Source organism: Austrofundulus limnaeus, unplaced genomic scaffold, assembly GCF_001266775.1.
Source record: "Austrofundulus limnaeus strain Quisiro unplaced genomic scaffold, Austrofundulus_limnaeus-1.0 Scaffold79, whole genome shotgun sequence".
Lineage (NCBI taxonomy): Eukaryota > Metazoa > Chordata > Actinopteri > Cyprinodontiformes > Rivulidae > Austrofundulus > Austrofundulus limnaeus.
In genome coordinates this window covers 1,607,961-1,629,099 of record NW_013952481.1, presented here as the reverse complement: position 1 = coordinate 1,629,099, position 21,139 = coordinate 1,607,961, and the positions used below count along the sequence as shown (strand labels likewise).

Sequence of the window (21,139 nt, the reverse complement as noted above, 5' to 3'; positions counted from 1 at the left end):
GTGTGTGTGTGTGTGTGTGTGTGTGTGTGTGTGATGGAACAATGTCACGTTGTGTCATGTGGTTGTCACAAATAAGAACACATGTAGATCTCACCTCTCACAGCTGAAGTTGGTACTCTGTGAGACAAACTCAGCATAATCAATGTCTGAAATGCTAATCAGTGCTGCCCCCTTCTGTAAGATGGTCAACATTTAACTATTTCTCTTCATCCATATAAACTGTTATTTGAAAACAACAAAAACCTTTGTGCTCACTGTGAAATTATTACCCTTCATGTCTCCAGAGGGCAGCAGACACACAAAAAAACAAAGCTTCAGATAAAATGAAGATAAATTAAGATACAAGATAAACCTCTAAATAATCTGTGAATAAAGTCCACTGCCTGCATGACATGGCTTTAATAGTGCCTTTAGATATAAAACAACGCTAACAAGCTTTATTGCTAAATGTGATKTAAATATGTTGCAAAATAAAACCATAAAACAACAAAAGCTATTAAAAATGAAATTTAAAACTAAACTCAAGTTAAATGAATGATAAAAAGCACAAGATTTAAAGATATTAAATATGCTTTCATAAATTTACATACTTTTTTCAACAATAAAATGTAAAACATAATGATTYGTTTGTCAAATGTGGACAAAATGTACAAGCCTAAAACTGTCTGTGTTCAAAGAAGAAAAACAGAAACTTGTAAGACTTCCTCCTTGATGCTGTTTCTGTTGTGACCTGTTGCGAAATCCAGAATTTATGATGTTTTACTGTGACCCCACAGCTCAGAGGCTGCAGCAAAATAAGGAAGTTATCGCACAGTTTCCCCAAAAACAGTTAATAAAAAGTAACAATAAGAACAGAGAAGCAGTTATTGATGTTATTTCATTCTGAAGACTTGTGGGAATGTTTTAGGATTTTTTGTTCATGAAAAAAAATAAGAATTACTTCAGAACTTTGCTGCCTCTGTGAGACCAAACAGGTGAATTACAGGAGGTCTGACCTGGTTTGTTTGAGCTGTTAATGAAGGGTTAAGAATTTATAAAAGAGGCAGATGTGGGTGCATCATCTTTTCCAAACATTTTATGTGCCCCTAAGGATTTGACTTCCTGATCACAGGCTGAAGCTTCTTTAACATTTCTTCTTCTTCTCTCTGAAATGTGGTTTGTTTTGTTGCATAAAGAATGTTGCATCAGAAGATCAGCCACTCTTCAGTTTTAATTTCTGTTTTCACTGTCTGTCAGACTGATAAAAGCCAAAGAGGATCCTGTTTAACACTTGATAAATTACTGTCACTGATTAAAAGTAATTTTTATCACCTTCCAGTTTGTGACAGAAATCTAATTTGAATGTTCACAGACTTAATGAGGCCAAAGAGTTGGCAGGAATTTAAAAAGTCAAATAAAACAAATTAATTTGATAAACATATAATCTGTTTGAGGAGTTTAATTTATGTTTTTTTAAAGAGGTACATTTTATGGAAATTGGCAAAAAAAAAATTGCACACACCCCACTTTGGGAAAACATCACTACTTGGATGATTTGTACAAAGCAGAAAGCTTGATTTTCAAAATAATGGCTCACTCTGAACGAGACGGTGAAAGAAAAAGAGAGAAGCTGGTGGTCAGAAGGGAAGGAAACCAACAAAAAAATGACATAAGAGAGAGAAGTGTGTGTGTGGGTAAATGTGTGAGCAATAGAGAGACAATACAAACACACATGACTCTGCTAGAGTTGCAATAAAACCAGTTAAAGAAACAGCAATAGTCACACTGGAACCTGAACAGAAGTTTCATTTCTGTTTCTTTATTTCAGCCTGAAGAGAAAATCCAGTCCTGCAGGTAAGAAAAACAGAATCCTGGACCAGTTTTTCTTTTTAACATTTGAAAGTAATTTGATGTATTTTATCTGGAAAAGCTGCTGTGAACCTGATGTTTTGATCTAACAGRTTTTTATCAGGTCCACTAAGAGGTTTGAGTTTAACTGTGGAGATTTTATGGAAGTGGTTCTTTGTGTTTAAAAAGGTTTTGTTTTTAATTCAGGCAACAAAAATATTTCTAAGAGTAAAACAAGGTGGAAATTGTTTTGTTGTTTAACTGAGACAAAACCTCTATACTGTTTGCATTCTGTTTTTAAAATGTTAATTTTTCAGTACTTCAAATCACTTCAAATCATTGGGAAACATTTATTGTCACAATAAAATGATGCAGTTTTACAGTAACAACACTTATAGTTGTCAAAAAGAAACTGCATGTTGGTTTAAAACCACATTTCCCATTTGTGATCCTGTTCAACATGTGGTTAAAACCAGAATGCAACTTGCACATTACTCATTGTGTGGTTAAAAAAAACTGACACGTCATTGTTTTTAACAATGTTTGTTTTAGATTTAATATCTTTGAGGTGTTTTTAGGTTTGTAATATAAAGTAAAAGAAGAAGCTCTCAGGAAGGCTGAGTGTGACAGAAATGAGGAAGGATTCACCACATTTAAAGTGATGAACATCAAGGAACTGCACATCCAAACCCTCATAACTTATTCTTCAGAAAATACATTAGTTCACATAACTTACATGAATGTTAATAAATACTTACTGTTGAGTGAGTGATAATTTTTAATTGATAGTTTTAGTTTCTGTTTGTTAGTAAAGGTTTTCAGAACACGTAGTGTGGTCTTCTTCTATTAAAAGCCCAAAGGTTGAGCAGGAAATGTATTTTGAGTTGAGGTTTGCTCTTTTCTCCTTTACAAAGACAGAAACTGCTGTCTGCTGAGTTGTTGGATGTGTTTCTGTAAAACGATACAGACCAACAAAGAACCTCAGGGTTACTTTGAACCCGGGACTCTTTCTCATCCTCAGCTCTGCATGCTCTGATCTCAGTTTAAATGTTCTGCTTTGTCCTCAGAGACTCTTGGCCGTCTTTTCATTTTGTAGCTCCACTGTCCAAATAATTAAGGGAAGTTATTGTTTCTGGCCCCAAGGTTTGGGTTTTATTCAACTGCACTGAGATTTTGTACAGATTTGAGAAACCCAGCGCTTAGAATCAGATTCAAAACTAACAGAATCTTTTAAAAATGTAAAAAGAATAAAGAAACATTTGGATCGACAGTTGAATACCTTTTTACTTTACAGTACTCATGATTTTAATATATTTTCTTTTTGCAACTATTCACCTGGAACACAAAATGTGACTTATTGTATTTGTCATCATGTTTGTACTGATGATTCCATTATTTTCTCTGACTGCAGCTCAAACTGAAAGTGACGGTAGCGCTCATGKTTCTGGGTGGACTTGTTTTGGATGTGAATCAGAATTTTGTGGTGAGCAGCTGTTTAAAGAGCAGCGCTGGGCAAAGTGTTTGTGTCAGCAATATTTCTGCCATTTCCTTTTAAAACAAAGTGGTTTTCACATGAAGTTTACAGTTAGATTTGTTGATTGTCGTGAGTTATTTTAATGTTACAGCTGTTTTAATTGGCTGATTACTCGTGTCTTACAGCAGTCACATGAGACACACGAGTAAATCAACTCAAATGATCAATTTATTTTTTAAGTGACTGAAATGGGAAATGCCAGGTTCAAGCATCTAGTTGTTTTTGTGGTTTGGGTTATTTTTCTTTTAATAAACATCTATTTTATAGAAATACTAACCATCTTGGTCTGCAGCGCCAAACTGCAGTTTTACAAAACAGATTAGACAATGTGATGATGTAAAGGCTTCTGTTAGCATTGTGGTATTTTTTTAATCAGATTGAAAAAAAAAGCTTTGTGGTAATTTGAGTGAACGGTGGCTGAAAGAGCTCCTAAAAGAAGACTTGGTAGACATTTCCAGTGTGTTAAATGTCATTTAGTTTTCAGCCAGACCATGTAGCTCCGCAGAGATGTTAGCCTTTAGCAACATCCTGTTCAAGATCTATAATGTGTATAGTCTATAGGTTCATATTTGGTTATTTTATATTAGTTTTTGCTTTATAATCATTTGATCAACCCAAAAAACATTAATTGTTTTTGCTTGAATAGTGAAAYATCTTGTGCAAAATTAGATTTAAATGATTTGAGGGCTGTCCAAAGTCAGGAAAGGCATTTGTAATGCAACATCGTGAACCTAGCACACATGCCCACTGTTGAGTTTTCGCAGCTGCCTTATCAGATTAACACAAGACCATCTTTCTGCAGCTGAACTGGGTAAGCAACCTATTTTGTTCAGTGATGAAATCTGAGGAAAATTGCCCTCCTGTGAGACAAAAAACAACACGCGGTGAAAAAAACCCTCTTATCTTCGTTTACCATTTACTGCCTCAAACATGTGCAAATTATCAGTTTTAATGACTTGTTTGTAAATCATCAGCTTCAGCTTTGAGAAAGTAATCTCATCACAGATCGACGCAAGTTCTGTGCTGTACAAATAAAACAAGTTCTGTATCAAACATGAACAATTTTTTCTATGAATTTGTCATGCAAAGTACTGATCAAGCTTTTATTTTTTATGTAATTTGACTTCTAATGAGCTGGATCACTCATTCACTGGTGGTTTTTTYAGGCTTCCTAAAACTCATTTAAAACCTCTCTTTGAAATTTTGGCTGCTTTCTATTAAAAATAAAGACAATATAATTTGACACATAAGAGCATTTTAACACCAAAAAGGGGATTCTCTGAGAGCGGTCATGTCAAACAACACAGTTATTTTCATATTTACCCAGCTAATGATCATTTGAAAAAATGATCTGAGAGATTTTTCTTTTATGTGACGTTTGTCAGGAAGAATGTGACATCTGATTCTGACATCTTTGGCCTCGCTGTTTTTTTATCTTAGACTGAAGGAAGTTGCAGAGTGATTGCAGTTTCAGTCTGACKTCCCTCACTGAGTAAAGCAGCGCTGCTTCTGCAAACTGAAGAACCCACCTGCATTTACATGATATTCTTCTGAAGCTCAGAAGTGTTTTATTTAACTGGTAAGGTCACTTTTGGTTTGAAATACTGTATTGTTTACTGTTAACCATTTAATGTATTAGTTAAACRTTACAATTTCTTAAAATTTCAATTACTTTATGATCTGACCTGTTCGAGTTTGTACAATAATTTCAAACCTCCAGACTTGGTTTGTATTTAATAGGAGTTATTATGACTCTAATAAAAGAAAATATTTATAGAAACTAAATTAGCATTTTTAAGACTTTTATAACGTTCACTCAGCTGACTGCAAAATCTTAGTTTTGCATGAATTTTAACAGCTTGTGCAATAACATTAGAAGTCGTATTTTTGGACACAAGTATTATGTTGTTGTGGGAGTTAGAGCTTAGTGGTTTCTGAGACATGAAATGAATTGTTAATTATAGGTGTGAGGATAATCAAAGTGTTTTGTGTGTTTTTTTTCCTCATAGTTTCAGGTCTGAACTGCTCTTTTACATTCCCACCACAGCTCTCTTACTGGTTTCATATTTACCTATTTTATTAATCCAACCAGAATAAGATCAGATTATATTAAATATAACTTCAATTCCAAAAAATGTTATGTATAATATGAATAAAAATATCAAGCAATGATTTGACAGTCTTAAATGTAAATTGTAGTCTAAGGAAATGGAAGTTTTGAGGGATTGTTTTCCCATTCTTGTCTGTTCTGGGACTTCATTGCTGGATGGGAGAAAATGTTGTTTTATGCGTTCTCATTTTTCATGTGACACTAAGTCAGAAAACACATGTTGGTTTGATTCCAGCCTTGTGCACAGACCTTTATTCTCTTTTTTTTCCTGAAGAAGTTTAATTACATTRAGTCTCGACTTCCTGTTCACGTTTGGCTTGATAAAGTAGTTTTCCTGTGCACTTCTGTTTGACAACATAGTTCATATTATAAATAAACTAAGATGTAATCATGTGATACATTAGTCATGAACAAAAATAAATCCACATATGGGTGGCTACTTGGCCACGCTGAGATGAAACTGATTGTTTTGTCAAACAGGAAATTGAATCATAAGATAAGACTATTACTGGGTTATTGATTCAGACGGGCATATTTTAGACACCTGGCATCTCACTCAAAGTCTTTTCTTTGTTTCTAATTTGTTCATCATGTTAAGGCTTGAAACAGTTAAAGACTCATACATGCCTTCGTTGTTGTTAAAAAATCTTTTTGTGTTGTTTTTTGTTTGTTTCAAACTAAGGAAAACTTAATTTCTTGTGTAAAATGTTGACAGAGTGGAGGTTCTTAGGGTATCTGCTCTTAAAAATAAATGTTGTTACTCTCTAATATTCAGTCCATACATACAATCATTAATTGCACACAAAAGTATATTAGTTGTAATCCCTTAGAGGTCTTGTGTACAAAAGCAAGTCAAAGCAACCACTGATTGATAAAATAGTCAAATTAATCATTTCTAAAGAAAACCCCAGAGATAATGAGAAATAGTCTGTTTGTTTTGCATCAGTTTTTAAGGTAYCAAGTGATTAAAAAATGACAAAAAGCCAGTGAATATAAAGACATTTTTTTAAAGGACATTTTTTTAAAATGCCCTTTTTCTTTATGTTTTCCAGTTGCACAATGTTTCCAAATTCGTCTTTGATTTCAAAAGAAACCAAACATTTAAAGGATGACTCGACAAAAGTGGACTTTGAGGCCGTCATGGACAACATCAGCATCGTCATCTACACTCTTACCGTCCTGTTTGGCCTCACAGGAAACGCCATGGTGATCTGGGTGGCTGGATTCAAGCTCAAGGTGAAAATAGATTAAAGTGTTTGAATATAATAATATTTACTGTTTTGGAGACTGTGTGGCGTTTGCAGCTATACCAGCTTCACTTTGATGGAAGGTTTTCTGTAAGACTTCTGTGGGTTTCTGGTCAATCATTTAGCAGAAAACGTATGAGATTCGTCACTGATGTTGGATGAGAACATCTGGTTTGCAGTTTTCGATCCAGTCCTGGATGAGAATGAGGTTGAGGTCAGTGGTCTGTGCGGACCAGTCAGCTCATCATTCATGGCTTTATAGTCCTTGTTTTATGCACTGAGGCACGGTCGAGTTGGAAAAGTGCTTTACTCAAAGTGTTGTCACAAAGTTGGAATCCTTACCAAAATGTCTCCAGTGATGGACATTCCTGGAGACATTTTGGACAGGGGCGGAGCTAGGGGGTGGCCGTGGCCACCACAGACAAATCTTTGGCGACCCCATCGGCCACGCTGCTGTACACACCCCTTCCACAGTGAAACAACYTTTAGGGGTGTAATAACCCTCCTGAACAGTTGGAGACAGTGTTTAACAGTTTGAAACATCACCAGGCTCAAAGAAGTGACAAAATGTGATATTTTTCTTTATGTAATCTGACTTATTGTGAGAAATGTTTTTGTTTTTTGTCATCAYAACACAGTGTCATTTTCTGYTATGAAGGCTACATGATGCTCTGTCCCTTTTGGTTAATAGTAGACTTATGACTAAATCAGAAAAAGTGAAATGCCCCTTTAAATGCACTGTTAGTGAGTATCAATATTGCACCTGTTCATTGGGTAAGTTATTAATACTAGTTTTATACATGCAGTTGAAGATCATCATTATTTGGCACAATGATGTGTTACAATTAAAAATAAATCAATAAATAATATAAAAGTAAAAGGCACCTCTAAAGTCATTAGATATGATAAATTGTATCACATAAATTGTAGCAGTGAAAAAGTTGTAGCAGTGAGTTTAAAAACAGGATAATGATACGAGTTTAATGAAGAATCTGTCTCTGAAATAATTATTGAATCAAGTGTTTATTTATGTAGGTAAGAGTATGTTAAACAACCTGGTAAAATACACCAGAATGCAGGAAATTGCATCAATTTCATTCAAAATTTTCTGGGGGAGGAACCTTTGACCCCCCTACAGTGTGTTCCCCACTTTTAAAATGTTCTGACACCCATGTTTATAAAGGTAGGCACTGCCTCTATAASGACATAAYGAAATGAGCAAAACACAAACATSTGCAGAAATTTTCAAGTAAAAATKATGTAATTTTCCTGGCCACCCCTGTGTGAGTAGTGGTCCCCGTCTGGCTACCCATGAGAAAAATGTCTGGCTCTGCCACTAATTTTGGACACTAAAATCCTGACTGAAGTTAGCATTTAATAGATGTGATCAAATGCTTTTGTTAGTTTAATTTATATTTGATCATTTGTTTGTTAAACTGAATTTGCAAGTTAAGATATAACAAAGAATATTTGACAGCAGATGCATTGCTGCATTTGTTGCAAGCTATTGGTAAAATGGATTTTTTCTTTTGCCCTTCATCTTTTTTGTTCTTTTCCGTACAGAGGAAAGTGACCAACGTGTGGCTGGTGAATCTGGCGATAGCGGACCTGATCTTTTGCATCACACGAGTCTTCTCCCTSATTAAGAAGCTCTTTTATGACCACTGGCCCTTCGGCGTCTTCGTCTGCAAGTTCAACAGCTTCTTCAAATATGCAAACATGTTCTGCTCCGTCTTCCTGCTGGCTGTGATCAGTCTGGACCGGATGCTTTGTGTCTGGAGGCCCATCTTTACGAAGCAACGCCGCACCTTGTGTGCAGCCAGAGTGGTGGCAGTCCTCATCTGGATMTCAGCGATCGCCTTCAGCATGCCCTTCTTCTTCTACAGGGAAGTTTACCTGAAGAACAACAGGACCAAGTGTTCCATGGATGTGAAGGAGGCGAAGGAGGGGGACAACAGCACCAAATATGCTCTCTACCTCATACGCTTCCTGTGTGGCTTTGTTTTACCCTTCGTTGTCATYCTCGTGTGTTACATTATGACTGGTGTGGGCATCAGACGCACCCGCCTGGTAGGGAAGTCCCGCCCCCTGCGTATACTAGCATCACTAGTGATTGCCTTCTTCCTGTGCTGGGCTCCTTACCACTGCCTGCAGCTTGTGAAGATGGTGGACAGTAAGAACGCCGTGTTGAAGATCTGGCAGCCGTTAGCGTCTGCTCTAGCCTACTTTAACAGCTGCGTGAACCCGCTGTTGTACTTCTGCGTGGGGCTGAATGTGAGGGGGCAGTTCAGGCAGAGCCTAACAGGCATTTACCGGAGAGCCCTGGCTGAAGATGTCGAAGGACAGACGAGTCAGTCAAACGATTTAGATGAGACCACTGCTTCAAAATAYGATTCTGCTGTGGTGTCAGGAAGAACTGAAGTTTGAGTCGCTTTATAGTCGATAAACTCAGAAGTCAAGTCTATTTTAGCTCCGAGRTATTTCAAAATTATAAACAGAACAAGTAGAGCTACAAAAGGAATTGAAACACTTTTAAMGTTGATTCAGTAACCCAGCCATCATCAAGAACCTAAAACTTGTCTTCTAAAAAAATTAATGTATTAAAAATGTTGTATAAAAGACGCAATATAGTGCAATTAAAAATGGAAACATTTTGGCATGAAAAGAACTCAAACATGTTTATTGATGTATTTTTTGATGTGCATAAAAGGTGAGGAAATCATTACATCTAACAAATCAGCAGACATTTCTCTGAACGTGTTTAGTTTTACTTTAATATATCAAGATTGTAAATAATGAAATGCTCCACGATCCATCATAATTACTCAATTTAAATCCTTTAAATTGTATTTTTTTATTTACAAAATGTTTTTAACTGTATAGTCTGGATTATGTCTACATAAATAAGCTCAAGAGTTAAAAAAACGGAATTTCCTAGTTGGATGTCTACCTTTAACTTTAGCAAAGATAAGCAAGATAACCATGTTATTTGTGAACCAACTACTTTAGTGTGAGTGTTCACTGCAGTAAATGTGTTCTTATGCACCAATGGATGTTTGAAAAACATATTTAATGTGACAATATGTGCGAAATGTTTTTGAAAGCAGTTTTTTGTGCYGCCAAAATGACAGGGCACTCTGAAATGTGGTGTTTTCTGAACATTAAACTATCAGAATCAGACCATCTTATGTAACCATGAGAAAAATAATCCCCAAAATAAAATAAAAGATACATTATATTTTTAATTTGYCTAAAGTGCTTTTCAGATGAGGCTGACTGGAAAAAAAGATTCTTGAATAAGACGCACATTTTCCTGTAAAACGTTTTTAGGTTGTTTTAGCTGCTTGTGTTTGAGGTCACAGAGGAAAATTGGAACMGACATGTCTGAAGAGATAAGAATAAAACTGCAGGAGGAAGCGAGACTATTACAAGAAACCTAGTAATAGTCACGATACCGTCTTTAAAACAGCTGAAGGTCATAAGAACTGAAACTGTACAGAAAGTTCCCTGCTTTTCACAAACATTTGTGTTGCTTCCATAAAACATGCTTTTAAATGTTTTAGCCATTTGTGTCGCTGTAATCTAAGTGGAGAAGTGGGCAGAAGCTATATGAACAATAAACTGAGACTCGTTATCAATCCTTAGCAACAAGCTAATAAAACACAGCTGTGAGGGAGGAGCTCTGCAGAGATGAAAAACATCTCTTAGACATAAAGCTGGTTTCTGTTGAACTTTCTGCTGTTTTAAACATTTCTGTTCTGCTGCAGCTCCAACACAGAATTTTACAGTTTTAAATGTGAATCTATTGTGTTGAGCTTCTGTTTTAATTCTAATTTGTTGTAAATTTCTGTAACATATTCATTTACAAAGTAGCATATCAGTGTGAATACAATATGAACCCAAATAAAACTATTAAATGGAATAAAAGGTTTTTTAACAGTTTCCTTGAAGCTTATGACACAGGTCAGATGCAATAAAAGGTTCATTTCAGTAAAATTGTTGAAAAAACAAAGTTTTCATTAGTTATGTTTTATACTTGGTGTAGTTCTTTTGATTCTTCTGTTTTAATGTACAATTACTCTAGCATTTTTCTCCATCCAGTCTGCAGAAATCTTTTTCTTGCAGTCAGTATCATGACATAAATAGAAACTTTTGTTCTTCTTTTCTGCATGGCATGTTTTTAAGATGGAGCCGCCAGGAAGGAGAAAAACAAAAACCACAAAAGTGGTTCAGGAACGTAAAGGAAGAGAAGATGCAGAGGGTTGGATGTTGATAAGATGAAGGTGGATGATTTCCTGGTGACCACAAAAAATAGAAAAAGTGCTTTCACAGGAAACAACTGGCAGTTCTCCACATCAGATTAAACAGAAAAGATAAGTGAGTTTTGTTTGCAAAATCTATTTAAATCATCTGTTTTACTAAAAATAATTTATACTGCTTCATATTGATTCTTCTTTTAGAACTGGTCCAAAATAACAGTTTGAGCCACAACCACACAACAMCAAGAAGCTCCTGCACAACGTATAGGAACCATTAAAACAAACAGACTGAAGCATGCACACACTGCCACCTGTGTTTAAGATTACAGYAGTACACACATAAGGCCAGCTTCTGCAAACCAAATAAGCACCGAAGGAATAATTGGTCCTTTAAACATTTTTATAAATTTTACTCACCAAATTCATTATATTTTGAAAATACGTATTTGCATTATGTGCAGACTCACAAAAATAAAGACTTGAGAGAGTGATCATTAATTTCCATTCTCTCTTTATTATAAACTGTTCAACAAGAATAATCTGTTTCCCAGATTCCAACAGCTGAGGCAGAGTTGAAGTTCAGGCTGATTAGTGAAGCTGATACAGCTGGCAGCTGATGCCCTGCAGAAATGACAAACAATAAATAAATAAATTTAACCTTCTTTGTGATTTTAATAAATTAACTGGATTGGAGATTTTTAACAATAAGATAGTTTAATTGAAATTTACCTCAAAGCTTTTTAATATTTAGATTAGTAGCAGAAACATTGGCACCACTAATATTTATTGAAATAATGTTTGTGGCAGCAGCAGTGCTACAGCCCAATAGAATTATTAACAGGATTTGATTAAGTACCAGAGATATATTAACAGAAATTTAAAAAATACCTTTAAGAATGTTTTTTCTTCCATGTCAGTGGTTCAGGCTCAGTGTCCAAAGATGTGATATAGTTAAAGATTGCATAAACTCTACAGGAGCAAAAAAGACACAAATAGTTTATTTTAATTAAAACAATCAAGATACAAGTCTTTTTTAAGTGCTCACCTGTAATACAGCATCCCAATAAACTGGAGCAAAACCACCATCGCAGGTCCCAGGAAAAATGTCAACCCCACAAACTCAACTCGAAATATCCTTCCGGTTTCTTCAACATTGACATCAATATTTATCAGGCAGGGTAGGAGCTTAAAGATGTTGATGAAGAAAAGCAAGAGCAGCCACAGGGCATTCCCAAAGAAAAACCAAAAGCTGATCTGTAGTGGAAAAAAAATAAAGATTCACTTTAAATACATTTTTATGTTTAAAGCAGCTAAAGATTTTCACACCAACCTTGTTTCTAAACCCTCTCAGGTCATTTTGATTCTTTTCAATRGTCTCCCTGTCAAATTGAAACGGTTTCAGGAGCCTTTCCTGCAATGCTTTCCAGTAGTGTTCTTCTTCCTGCAGAAACAAAGATCATTACTGATGGATTTGGGACCCATCCTGTCTCTCACACAGTGACTGCTGGATAGAAGCACCAGCAACCAGGAAAGGAAAAGTGGGTGAAAGAATAGAATAAACTGGATGAAAACTGTACAGATTACCTTACTGATAGACTCCTCCTGCAGCTGTATGTCACCACACAAACTCTGCAGTTCTGTTGTCCAACCTGTAGAACAAATTATGRCAGAAAAACAGTCAGTCTTACATTTTGGAATATTTTACAAAACCACATCCCTTTTCTTTAGACTTCCTGCAAGGAGATTAATTTCATGAAAGATTAAAAGTTAGTTACATGTCATGCTTTGTATGGCCAACACCTTGCATTTCAAATTATTGTAAATCTTCAGATCATAGTSTTTAAACAGTGAAAATGTTATTGCAATGACGCATTGGAATTAATCAAATTTTGTCTGAGAGTAGATGAGTGTAGTTTGCAACATTTTCTAAGCTCTAACAAACTACACTGCAAAAGAGTTAAAGAATATGTGCAAAGCATCAACTTAAATGAAATTCAGTCTTCTATTTTGTAAAGCAGATTAATTTTTCAAGATACTAAATGTATTGAGTAAACTGAGAACTTTATGTGGTAACCTGTAGAAATTGGTATGGTGGCAAAGTTATTTTAAGCCAAATTAATGCAAAGAATCTCTTTACAAATCTTTGAGAACATTAGTTGGTCAGATCTAGATTAGGTAACAATTTGTGTCTACGAGATTAGGATTGGCACCTAAATGCACAACCAAGAATTTCCACTGATATTTGTTTCACCTCGAAAACAAGCTTAATGCAAATAAATAAATAAGTAAATAAATAAATAAATAAATAAATAAATAAATAAATAAATAAATAAACATTTTGGTTGTTGGATTTACATTTCTGTGCTTTTGTTAGCTGTGGGGCTGTAGGGTTGAGGGTTCCATCATCAGAGTTAGTCTCTCTGGTGCCCCAGTGGATGCAGTTCATGTTGACCACCGTGTAGATAAAAAGCAAGGTGTCGAAACTTGGCAAAAAGAGGATGTAGAACCAGGCATACAACATCTTTGAAAGTTCCTGAGGATGCATGACCGCGGTTATAAAGAAATGAATGAACGTAGGGCCAAGAAAAACGCTGCTTGGTGTCAGAATGGTTTGTCCTTTCACCATTGATCCTGGTAGTAAACAGATAAAAACATCAGATTTTTAGAGTTAAACTCATAAATATGAAACAAAAGAATGACTAAATGTGTTTGCATTACAACCTTTTGAAGCAACGTACCGAAAGGAGTCATTATTAACACAAACATGAGAACTGCATATAAGATGCTGAAAACTGCTGCCGTAGTGATCTGATAGTCTTCTTTGAGCTTGAAACAAAGTCCCACGTAGATAACAGAAGGTATCACGACTACGAGCAGAGCCACAGCAAAATGGATGTCGAGCAGGAAGGACAAACTGACTGGAGGACACAACAGAAGAAGTGTAAAAGTTCTTCTCAGTTTATGCCAATGATGCTGAAGCTGCTAAATATGTCAGTTCACCAAGAGTTGAGTACACTTTTAATCCGACTAAAGGTGCTGATAAAGATGAGGACAGACACATTTGCAGCCCAGAACCAATGGCATTAACAGTCTACCCTACGCATGCAAATATTGCTTGGAAGAAAAACAGCCAGCTAGCAGAAGTGCAGAAATTACTTCCTCAGACAGACAGACAGACAGAGAGAGAGAGAGACAGAGAGAGAGAGAGACAGAGAGAGAGAGACAGAGAGAGAGAGACAGAGAGAGAGAGAGACAGAGAGANAGAGAGAGAGACAGAGAGACAGAGAATTCTTTCATGTCTAAAAAATTCTAAATTCTAAAAATTCTAAAAAAGTCTAAAAAATAAAATAAAATAAATGTCATGACATTGATGCCGGTTACTGGACTACATTTTTACCACTTCCCTGTCTGCAAAGTTGGTTCTTTTATCTTTCACGTTTTATTAATGAAATCCCCAATTTCTTCCTTATTCAATGCCTTTCTGATCTGCTTATTTTAAACTGGATTGTAGTCCCTTAAAATCACATAATAACATAGAAGTTCAAATGCAACAAAACACAAACCTGCTATACAAAAAGAGGTGGTGGCAGGTGATAAAACGTATACGAAGAAGGCAAACACTTGRTAGAATATGAATAGCCGGGACATGGGTGACTTCCTTGTGGAAATATTGTAATTGAAGATCAGCAGGTCGACTGTGTTTGCCAGTGTGGTCGGCACCCATCGTCTTCGCTGGAAAACAAAAACATATTAGGGAGTAAATTCTGATAACCAATCTGTTAAATATAAGCAGCAATTCAGTTTGTTATATTTTACAGAACTCTCTGCATAACTTGTGCTTGTACCTGGTTAAACAGTTCTTTCAAGGTCTGTGGTACTGTGCTGTAAGAGTTTGATGCAGCAATGTACTCCACTGTCCACCCACGTCTTAAAAGCAAGCTAGTTAGCCATCGGTCCTCACCTTTAAAAGCACAGAAAATGTATTTAGGAAGGAATAAAAACTGTACAAGTAATCAAAACAACAGAAAGAAACAGTAATTTAGTTACCTTGGTCATACTGGAGGTAGTGGTTGGGCTTAGTGGATTCGACTGAAAATTTGTCCAAGACATCGTCATCCATCAGCGCCTCTGCTCTGAACAGACTGCAGCTGCCAGGAGTGCACAACAAGCTGCCAAACGCATRCTCAGTTGTCTTCTGTAACCAGTTGTTCACTGCATACTCAAACTTCTGGAACCAAACTACAGGACCTGAAAAAGAAACTCAGTATATTTGTTCAAATGACAGCACAATAATGTTTAAACATTTGTTTGTGCCAACCTGTCCCAATGGGGTGAATTCTCCCAGACACAGTCCCAACACGAGGATTAGACTGAAGATGCTTCAGGAGGATCTTAAGATCAGTGGGCTGTAAATACGTGTCTCCATCCATAGCCAACAAGTAGGTGTTCTTCTTCATTTTCTGGATAAACAGGTTACTTTAGTTTAGTTCTACATTCAAAGAAATAAAGCTGTAATTTCATGTAAATTAAAGCAATTGTTAGACAAGCTCAAGGCTGAACTAATGATTTGCACTGAAGTGCGAGTGTACCCCTGCTTAATTTTTTTGGAAATTATTTTGTAGGTCCTTCGTAGTTTCCTTGTATAAATCCAAACACCCTCATGGTTGGCTAACAGCAGCTTCAAAATGAACAAAGGTATTTTAAAAAATGCACAGGTTTTACCTGTACATAAATGGTTTGTCACTATGTGGGTTTTAGTTTTATTTTAAAGACAGACAAGGAATGTACAAATGCTTTGAATGTACAGTGTACTTTTGCTCTACTAGGTTACAACTCAAAAATTATGCTGTATAATAAATTAACTTTCATGTTAATATTCATTACTGAATCAGATGTTTTTGAATTCTCACCTGGATCTCTTCTGCAATGTTATTTTCAATAAATCCTTCCTGTAGGTTTCTGTTGTTGTTGGTCATTAGATTCCAATCCAGAAGATAGTAAAGGTACATTACCTATTTTTTTTTAAATCAACATAATTGTTATACAAGATTACAAGATTCCTTAATTGAAGAGTTTAATGACATTCTGCCTACCTGAGTCCATCTCTTCTTGTTCCGGATGAGCTCTGAGTCCTTGAAGTGAACCACAAAGTCATTCCCATGAGGCAAGGTGACGACGAGACGACCTCCATATGGTGTCTTTAGGAGCTTCCAAACTTCGTTGTTTCCAAGGAAAGTATCATCAGTGTTGATGAAGGAGCTGATCACACAGGATAAATGCTTGATTATAAAGACAGTAAAACATGCATCGAGTATACTGGCAGGTAAGAAACTATTTCAGATAATCTGAACAAGGTTCATACCCATACACCTCAGAGATGATTTTCACAAGGTTTTTTGCACATTTGTTGAGTTGACGACTCTGGATTCCATCAACATGTTCAAAAGCATCATCAAAGTAGATATGGGCTTCAAAAGTGAAATCCTTAAACTTTGGCTCCGTCTTTGGTCTGTACTGGTCAAGCCTTAAAAATCAAACACAGAAGGAAAAAAAAGGAGGAAGTACAGTTCTAAATGTGATGATGCATTTATACAGGATGTGATTGGAGCAGATATTCAATTAAAAATGTATTTTCTACAACATTAGTTCAAAAGGTTTAAATGCTCCTGGAGTGTTGTGAAGCTTGTCATCTAAACGGTCTCTCACCTGAACWTTGAGATCACATTGTCCCTCATTTCATCCTCTGTCTCGTGCCACATAGTTGTACACAGATAAACCATAGCAGTGGTGGTATTTTCCTTAAATGTTTGAATGACAACAAACTTTGAGAAACATTCCTACAATTAACAAAAGTTTAGTCACATCAAAGATTGATATTTGAAGTCCTGAACATAAAAAGTAATGAAAAGGACAGAAAAACAAACTCACAATTGTGTTGTTTTCAGTCTGGATGTCAAATTGGGTCTTRAGCAAAGATTGCTCGATAAAGACCCCATCATGCAGACTCTTTATAAACTGGTTTSGAGTCAYATGCATGCAATGTTTCTTGGAATACCAGATATAAATGGTGGCTAAACCAATGCCAATCCACCAGGACACTGCCATGCCTGAGGAAAGTAAGTGAAAACAGAAGTGAGATGGGGATTCATGACAGTATTAATGAAAATGATTTACAGCTTTATAATTTCAGGTTGATTACAGCATTGATAGATTACCTGTCATTAATCCAATGTTGGACATGTCCAAGTAGCACAGAGTTTTTGTAACATCCAAAACCAGCTGCAGGAACATATTACCACTTCCTCTTAGATTTTTTTCATCCATGAGTAAATTGCAGTAACTTGTTAAGCTGAAGCTCTCWGTTGTGTCTATGATGTCTTTGTAGAAAACAATAACAGGAACGATGAGCAAAGCCATCACAGCCAGGGAAGCTAYRTACAAAACTGGAAYRAAGCATCGTTGARTAGTTTGTATCTTGCAGGCTGTTGATGCAAACTGATGACAGAGTGCTGAGGAGATCASCTGGATGCCAGTGATGATCAATAWAAGTCTTTTTTCATGGTCCTGAATGRAGCTCACTGTMTCCCAGTTTGTTTTGTTCAGAGGGACACAGGCTCCAAGCACACAGGTGRTGACTACAATCCTGATGATRCTCGACATGATGTGCAGGAAGTTCTGGCTCCTTGTCATGTCTTTCAAGAAGTTCTGGAGGAAGAGARAGCWGCTGCTCTCACAGATCAGCTTAAGGTGSATCTCCCACCGTTTGAAAGACACCAAGATGSACCCACTAAMAGCAAGRCCCAACCAAMCAGCCATGTTTACATCATTAGGGTTCTTCATGATGGATAGAACAAGCAACAGACTGCAGCCTGCAAAAACCTTGATGAAGGCCATGATGGAAGGTACCAAGATGATGTTGCTTTTCTTGGCAATGCACTGAGTGAACATTTGTAGAAGCACAGAGAGGATAGCTACAGTATTCAGGATTGTAATGTTGGTCACAATGTCCAAATGTGGCATCACAGCAATGATGAGACCAGCTACACCCACAGAAACACCAAGTTCAAACAATAAAACCTGAAAATTAAACAATAAAAACAACAATGAAACTTGTTTTGTTTTTAGCAGTCAGACAAAAATAAGAACAAGAGATCTGAGTTTGGCTCTTACCAGGGCTGCAGTTGTTTTCCTGGGCAGTGTTGATGTTTTATGGCATGTTTTCCAGATGCTTYTGAGCAGCACAAACACACTTGGTGCAATGASAGAGCAGCCAAKACACATCAGTGCCAGGGGTTTCTGTTCTGGAAGGAGTGTCTTTGTACCTTCATGAGACAAGGTGATGAGGAGAAGGAATGTGGTCTGGAAAAGAAAAACAAGACCACCAACCTGTGACCACCTTACTGTGAGGTGACTGCTCTAAGCTCTGTTGCATACTTACAATATTATTGGCATACATGTACAAATAACTACACATAATGAGTACCAAGAGAAACAAACCTTGCTACATACGGCCCCTCCACAAACAAAGATGGTTGCTGCAATCAAGAAGATAATCCTTTGTAGTTTCACCATTTTTCCAGCAGGGAGTCTCAGTTTTACTTACTGGATACTCCCCACAGGTATATCAGAGCCAGCTGAAGGAAGATAAAACAAATTGGTACATAGTATAAAAAGTCTGGGACTGGAACAGGAACAAAACAGGACATGAGTTTCAGAGGATCTGACTGGGCAGGATGATTCTGAAAGAGAACAGCTGGGAGGATTGAGCAACTGGTGTCATGAGATCAGAGAAAACTGCAGGTAAAACTTTAATGGCTGAATCAGAAAGTTCTGACATGAATAAACAATTGTTTTTGTTACCAAATCAAGAGACTTTAATGTTCTGTGTAAATTTAAAAGTCCTCAGCGAAATAGATTTAATTAAACTCATAGATCTTCTGCAACGTATTTCAAGCATAGTGTGCAGGATGAATCAATAGTTCACAGTTTGTACTGAACCTCTGCTGCTGAATCACACACTGGATACCTGCTGGCAGCAACCTGAAGTCTGTGCTTCTCGCCTCCTTCCACAAATGTGAGAGTTCCTGCAACCAAACACCTGCCAGTGTCTTCTGGTTGGCTACTTGGTGTTCTTCATTGGACTTACTAATTGTAGTTGAGAGTGAAAACACCAGTAAAAGCCAAATTTAAAGTATGCAGTAAATAAAGGCTTCTAATCTCTGTAAGAATGCAGCATGTTAAAAAGGCAACATATTCWACAACATGGTCTAAAAACATAACATGAAGACAAAGTGAACGACTTGTAAACATGGTTTTGGAACATTTGTATAGTCGTATAGACAGAACAAAACAATGTTATGTGTCAATGCAAGGTTTAAGACTAAAGCCCAACAACACATTTTTGGCACAAATGGAACTCCATAGCACATTTCTCTCACAATGATGAGGTTTATTTTCATCTTACTCTTTACTGAAAACACTGGGCAAAAACTGTTACAAAACAATAATTGGGTTCTTTCCGTTTCTTGTAGTTGGGACTTTTTTGTCATTAGAATGACTTATAATTGCATTTTTGGTATAAAATTCTGAGTTTTCCTCAAACACACATGGTTTTATACTCGAGATTCCTACCATCAAAAAATAAAATTCTCAGCATCTAAGAAAATCCTACGTTTATGACTTCTGAAAAAAAAAGAAAACTTAAAGAAAATACTGATCTCACTTGTTTTTGTTCATTGATCTCGTCCAATTGAAGAAACTGGCATCACTTTTCAAACTCTTTCTTGTGGAGGAAAATGTTTATCTAGAAACAGCTCAATGGACGTCTTCTGCCTCTGATGTTGGATAAAAAGAATTAGAAGTCTTCAGATCCAGCAAGTTATGGTGAACAGATATAGCCTTGTAACAAATGAGCTCTTGGTCTGTGAATTTTGTTTTCTACATCAGCACAGAAGACAGACCTTTTAAATGGAAAAAGCTCACAAACCGGCTCATTATCTTGATTTTGCTCTCACATCAGAGTGTTTAAACGTACAAAACAAGAGCATTCCGTGCATGTTAATGTGCTGAAAACTGGTTGAACACAATGTTGTGTAAGTGAGTTTCTGGGGGGCATTTACATTGTTTGAATACAAAACAAGTGCACTGGATCAATTGGGTCGGACTGGTTTCACTGGACACTTATACAAGATTGTCAAAAGGTAAAACTTGGGTCAAAATGTTATACCCGATGCATAAAATGGATCTCTTTACATTCTGAGTGGTAGGGTATTATCGTGTTTTTGTTTTTTAGTACGTTTGTTTCCCACAGCCTACTAAATGCTTGTGCGTCATACAATTTTTTTATTTGTGAGCATAGATATAAATAAACTGAAACATATTGAAATGTTTTTTTTTTACTTCTAACTTAGAACAAACCTAAGAAAAATCTGATTTCCTCACTGGGATTAAATTAACTGGAGCACATTTTACGTATTTGTTTCTAAATTAAGTAAAATGTTTATTAAAATGAAGAGGAAACTAAAGTGTAGAAGTTAGATTTGACTTCCTATTTTTCATAAATTAAAAACAGCATGATTATGCAGTCTTAAATTTATCAATGTTTCATTTCATATAGTTTTATTACAAATGTCACCATAGAAAAAGTAGAACAAACCAAAACTCATCACCATTCATATCACAATCTTTTTATTATTCAGAACTTATTTCATATTTAAGCAAAAAATAATAATAATTATCATGACATTTGGTAACAAGAAAATTGAATAAAAACACAAATGGCTTTCCATATTCTCCTCATAGAGTAGGCACAAACAAGACACAAACAAAACTTTCCAAAATACAACTTCATGAAAAAAAAAAACAAACACAGGTAATAATTTTAGAAATGTGCTGTAAAGGTTTCGGCCCGGGCTGCAGCATCCCCTACAAAAATAAATCCTAATAATATTTTGTAATCGTTAATAGAGAGATGATTGATTGTTTTAGTTCAAAAGCAAAAAACTGGCACGAATGTTAAATATGTAGTTTATAATTAGACATTTATGGTTATTTGTCAATTATTCATTTTAGTTTAGTTTATTAACTTTATTAATTTCTTTAAAAAAAAAATAAATGGGTAAGGGTTAAAAATGCAAATCATAAGTAAAATGAAAGGCAGCAG

General features: G+C 36.0%; 2 protein-coding genes across 5 annotated transcripts; one reads left to right on the top strand and one right to left on the bottom strand.

Moving 5' to 3' along the window:
• The first annotated feature begins 1,819 nt into the window (after positions 1-1,819).
• Positions 1,820-9,887, top strand: LOC106519585 (C3a anaphylatoxin chemotactic receptor). Its single transcript, XM_014011317.1, has 4 exons — positions 1,820-1,833; positions 4,802-4,940; positions 6,524-6,707; positions 8,282-9,887. The coding sequence occupies exons 3-4, from the start codon at positions 6,531-6,533 to the stop codon at positions 9,143-9,145; spliced, it is 1,041 nt and encodes a 346-aa protein (XP_013866771.1). The 5' UTR covers positions 1,820-1,833; positions 4,802-4,940; positions 6,524-6,530; the 3' UTR covers positions 9,146-9,887.
• Positions 9,888-11,471: 1,584 nt separating this feature from the next.
• Positions 11,472-19,876, bottom strand: LOC106519582 (uncharacterized). Of its 4 annotated transcripts, none has more exons than XM_014011312.1 (20): positions 19,700-19,876; positions 18,475-18,611; positions 18,148-18,336; positions 17,193-18,054; positions 16,906-17,084; positions 16,684-16,814; positions 16,340-16,501; positions 16,071-16,236; positions 15,888-15,989; positions 15,296-15,437; positions 15,025-15,225; positions 14,823-14,938; positions 14,541-14,709; positions 13,716-13,895; positions 13,333-13,608; positions 12,562-12,626; positions 12,308-12,418; positions 12,023-12,231; positions 11,866-11,946; positions 11,472-11,598 (listed from the first exon to the last, which is right to left on the bottom strand). In XM_014011312.1, the coding sequence occupies exons 2-19, from the start codon at positions 18,547-18,549 to the stop codon at positions 11,868-11,870; spliced, it is 3,414 nt and encodes a 1,137-aa protein (XP_013866766.1). In that variant the 5' UTR covers positions 18,550-18,611; positions 19,700-19,876; the 3' UTR covers positions 11,472-11,598; positions 11,866-11,867. The 4 variants fall into 4 exon arrangements, with proteins under 4 accessions (XP_013866766.1, XP_013866768.1, XP_013866769.1 ...); XM_014011314.1 differs by having other exon boundaries at positions 16,684-16,799; XM_014011315.1 differs by having other exon boundaries at positions 16,684-16,775.
• Between the last annotated feature and the right edge of the window lie 1,263 nt (positions 19,877-21,139).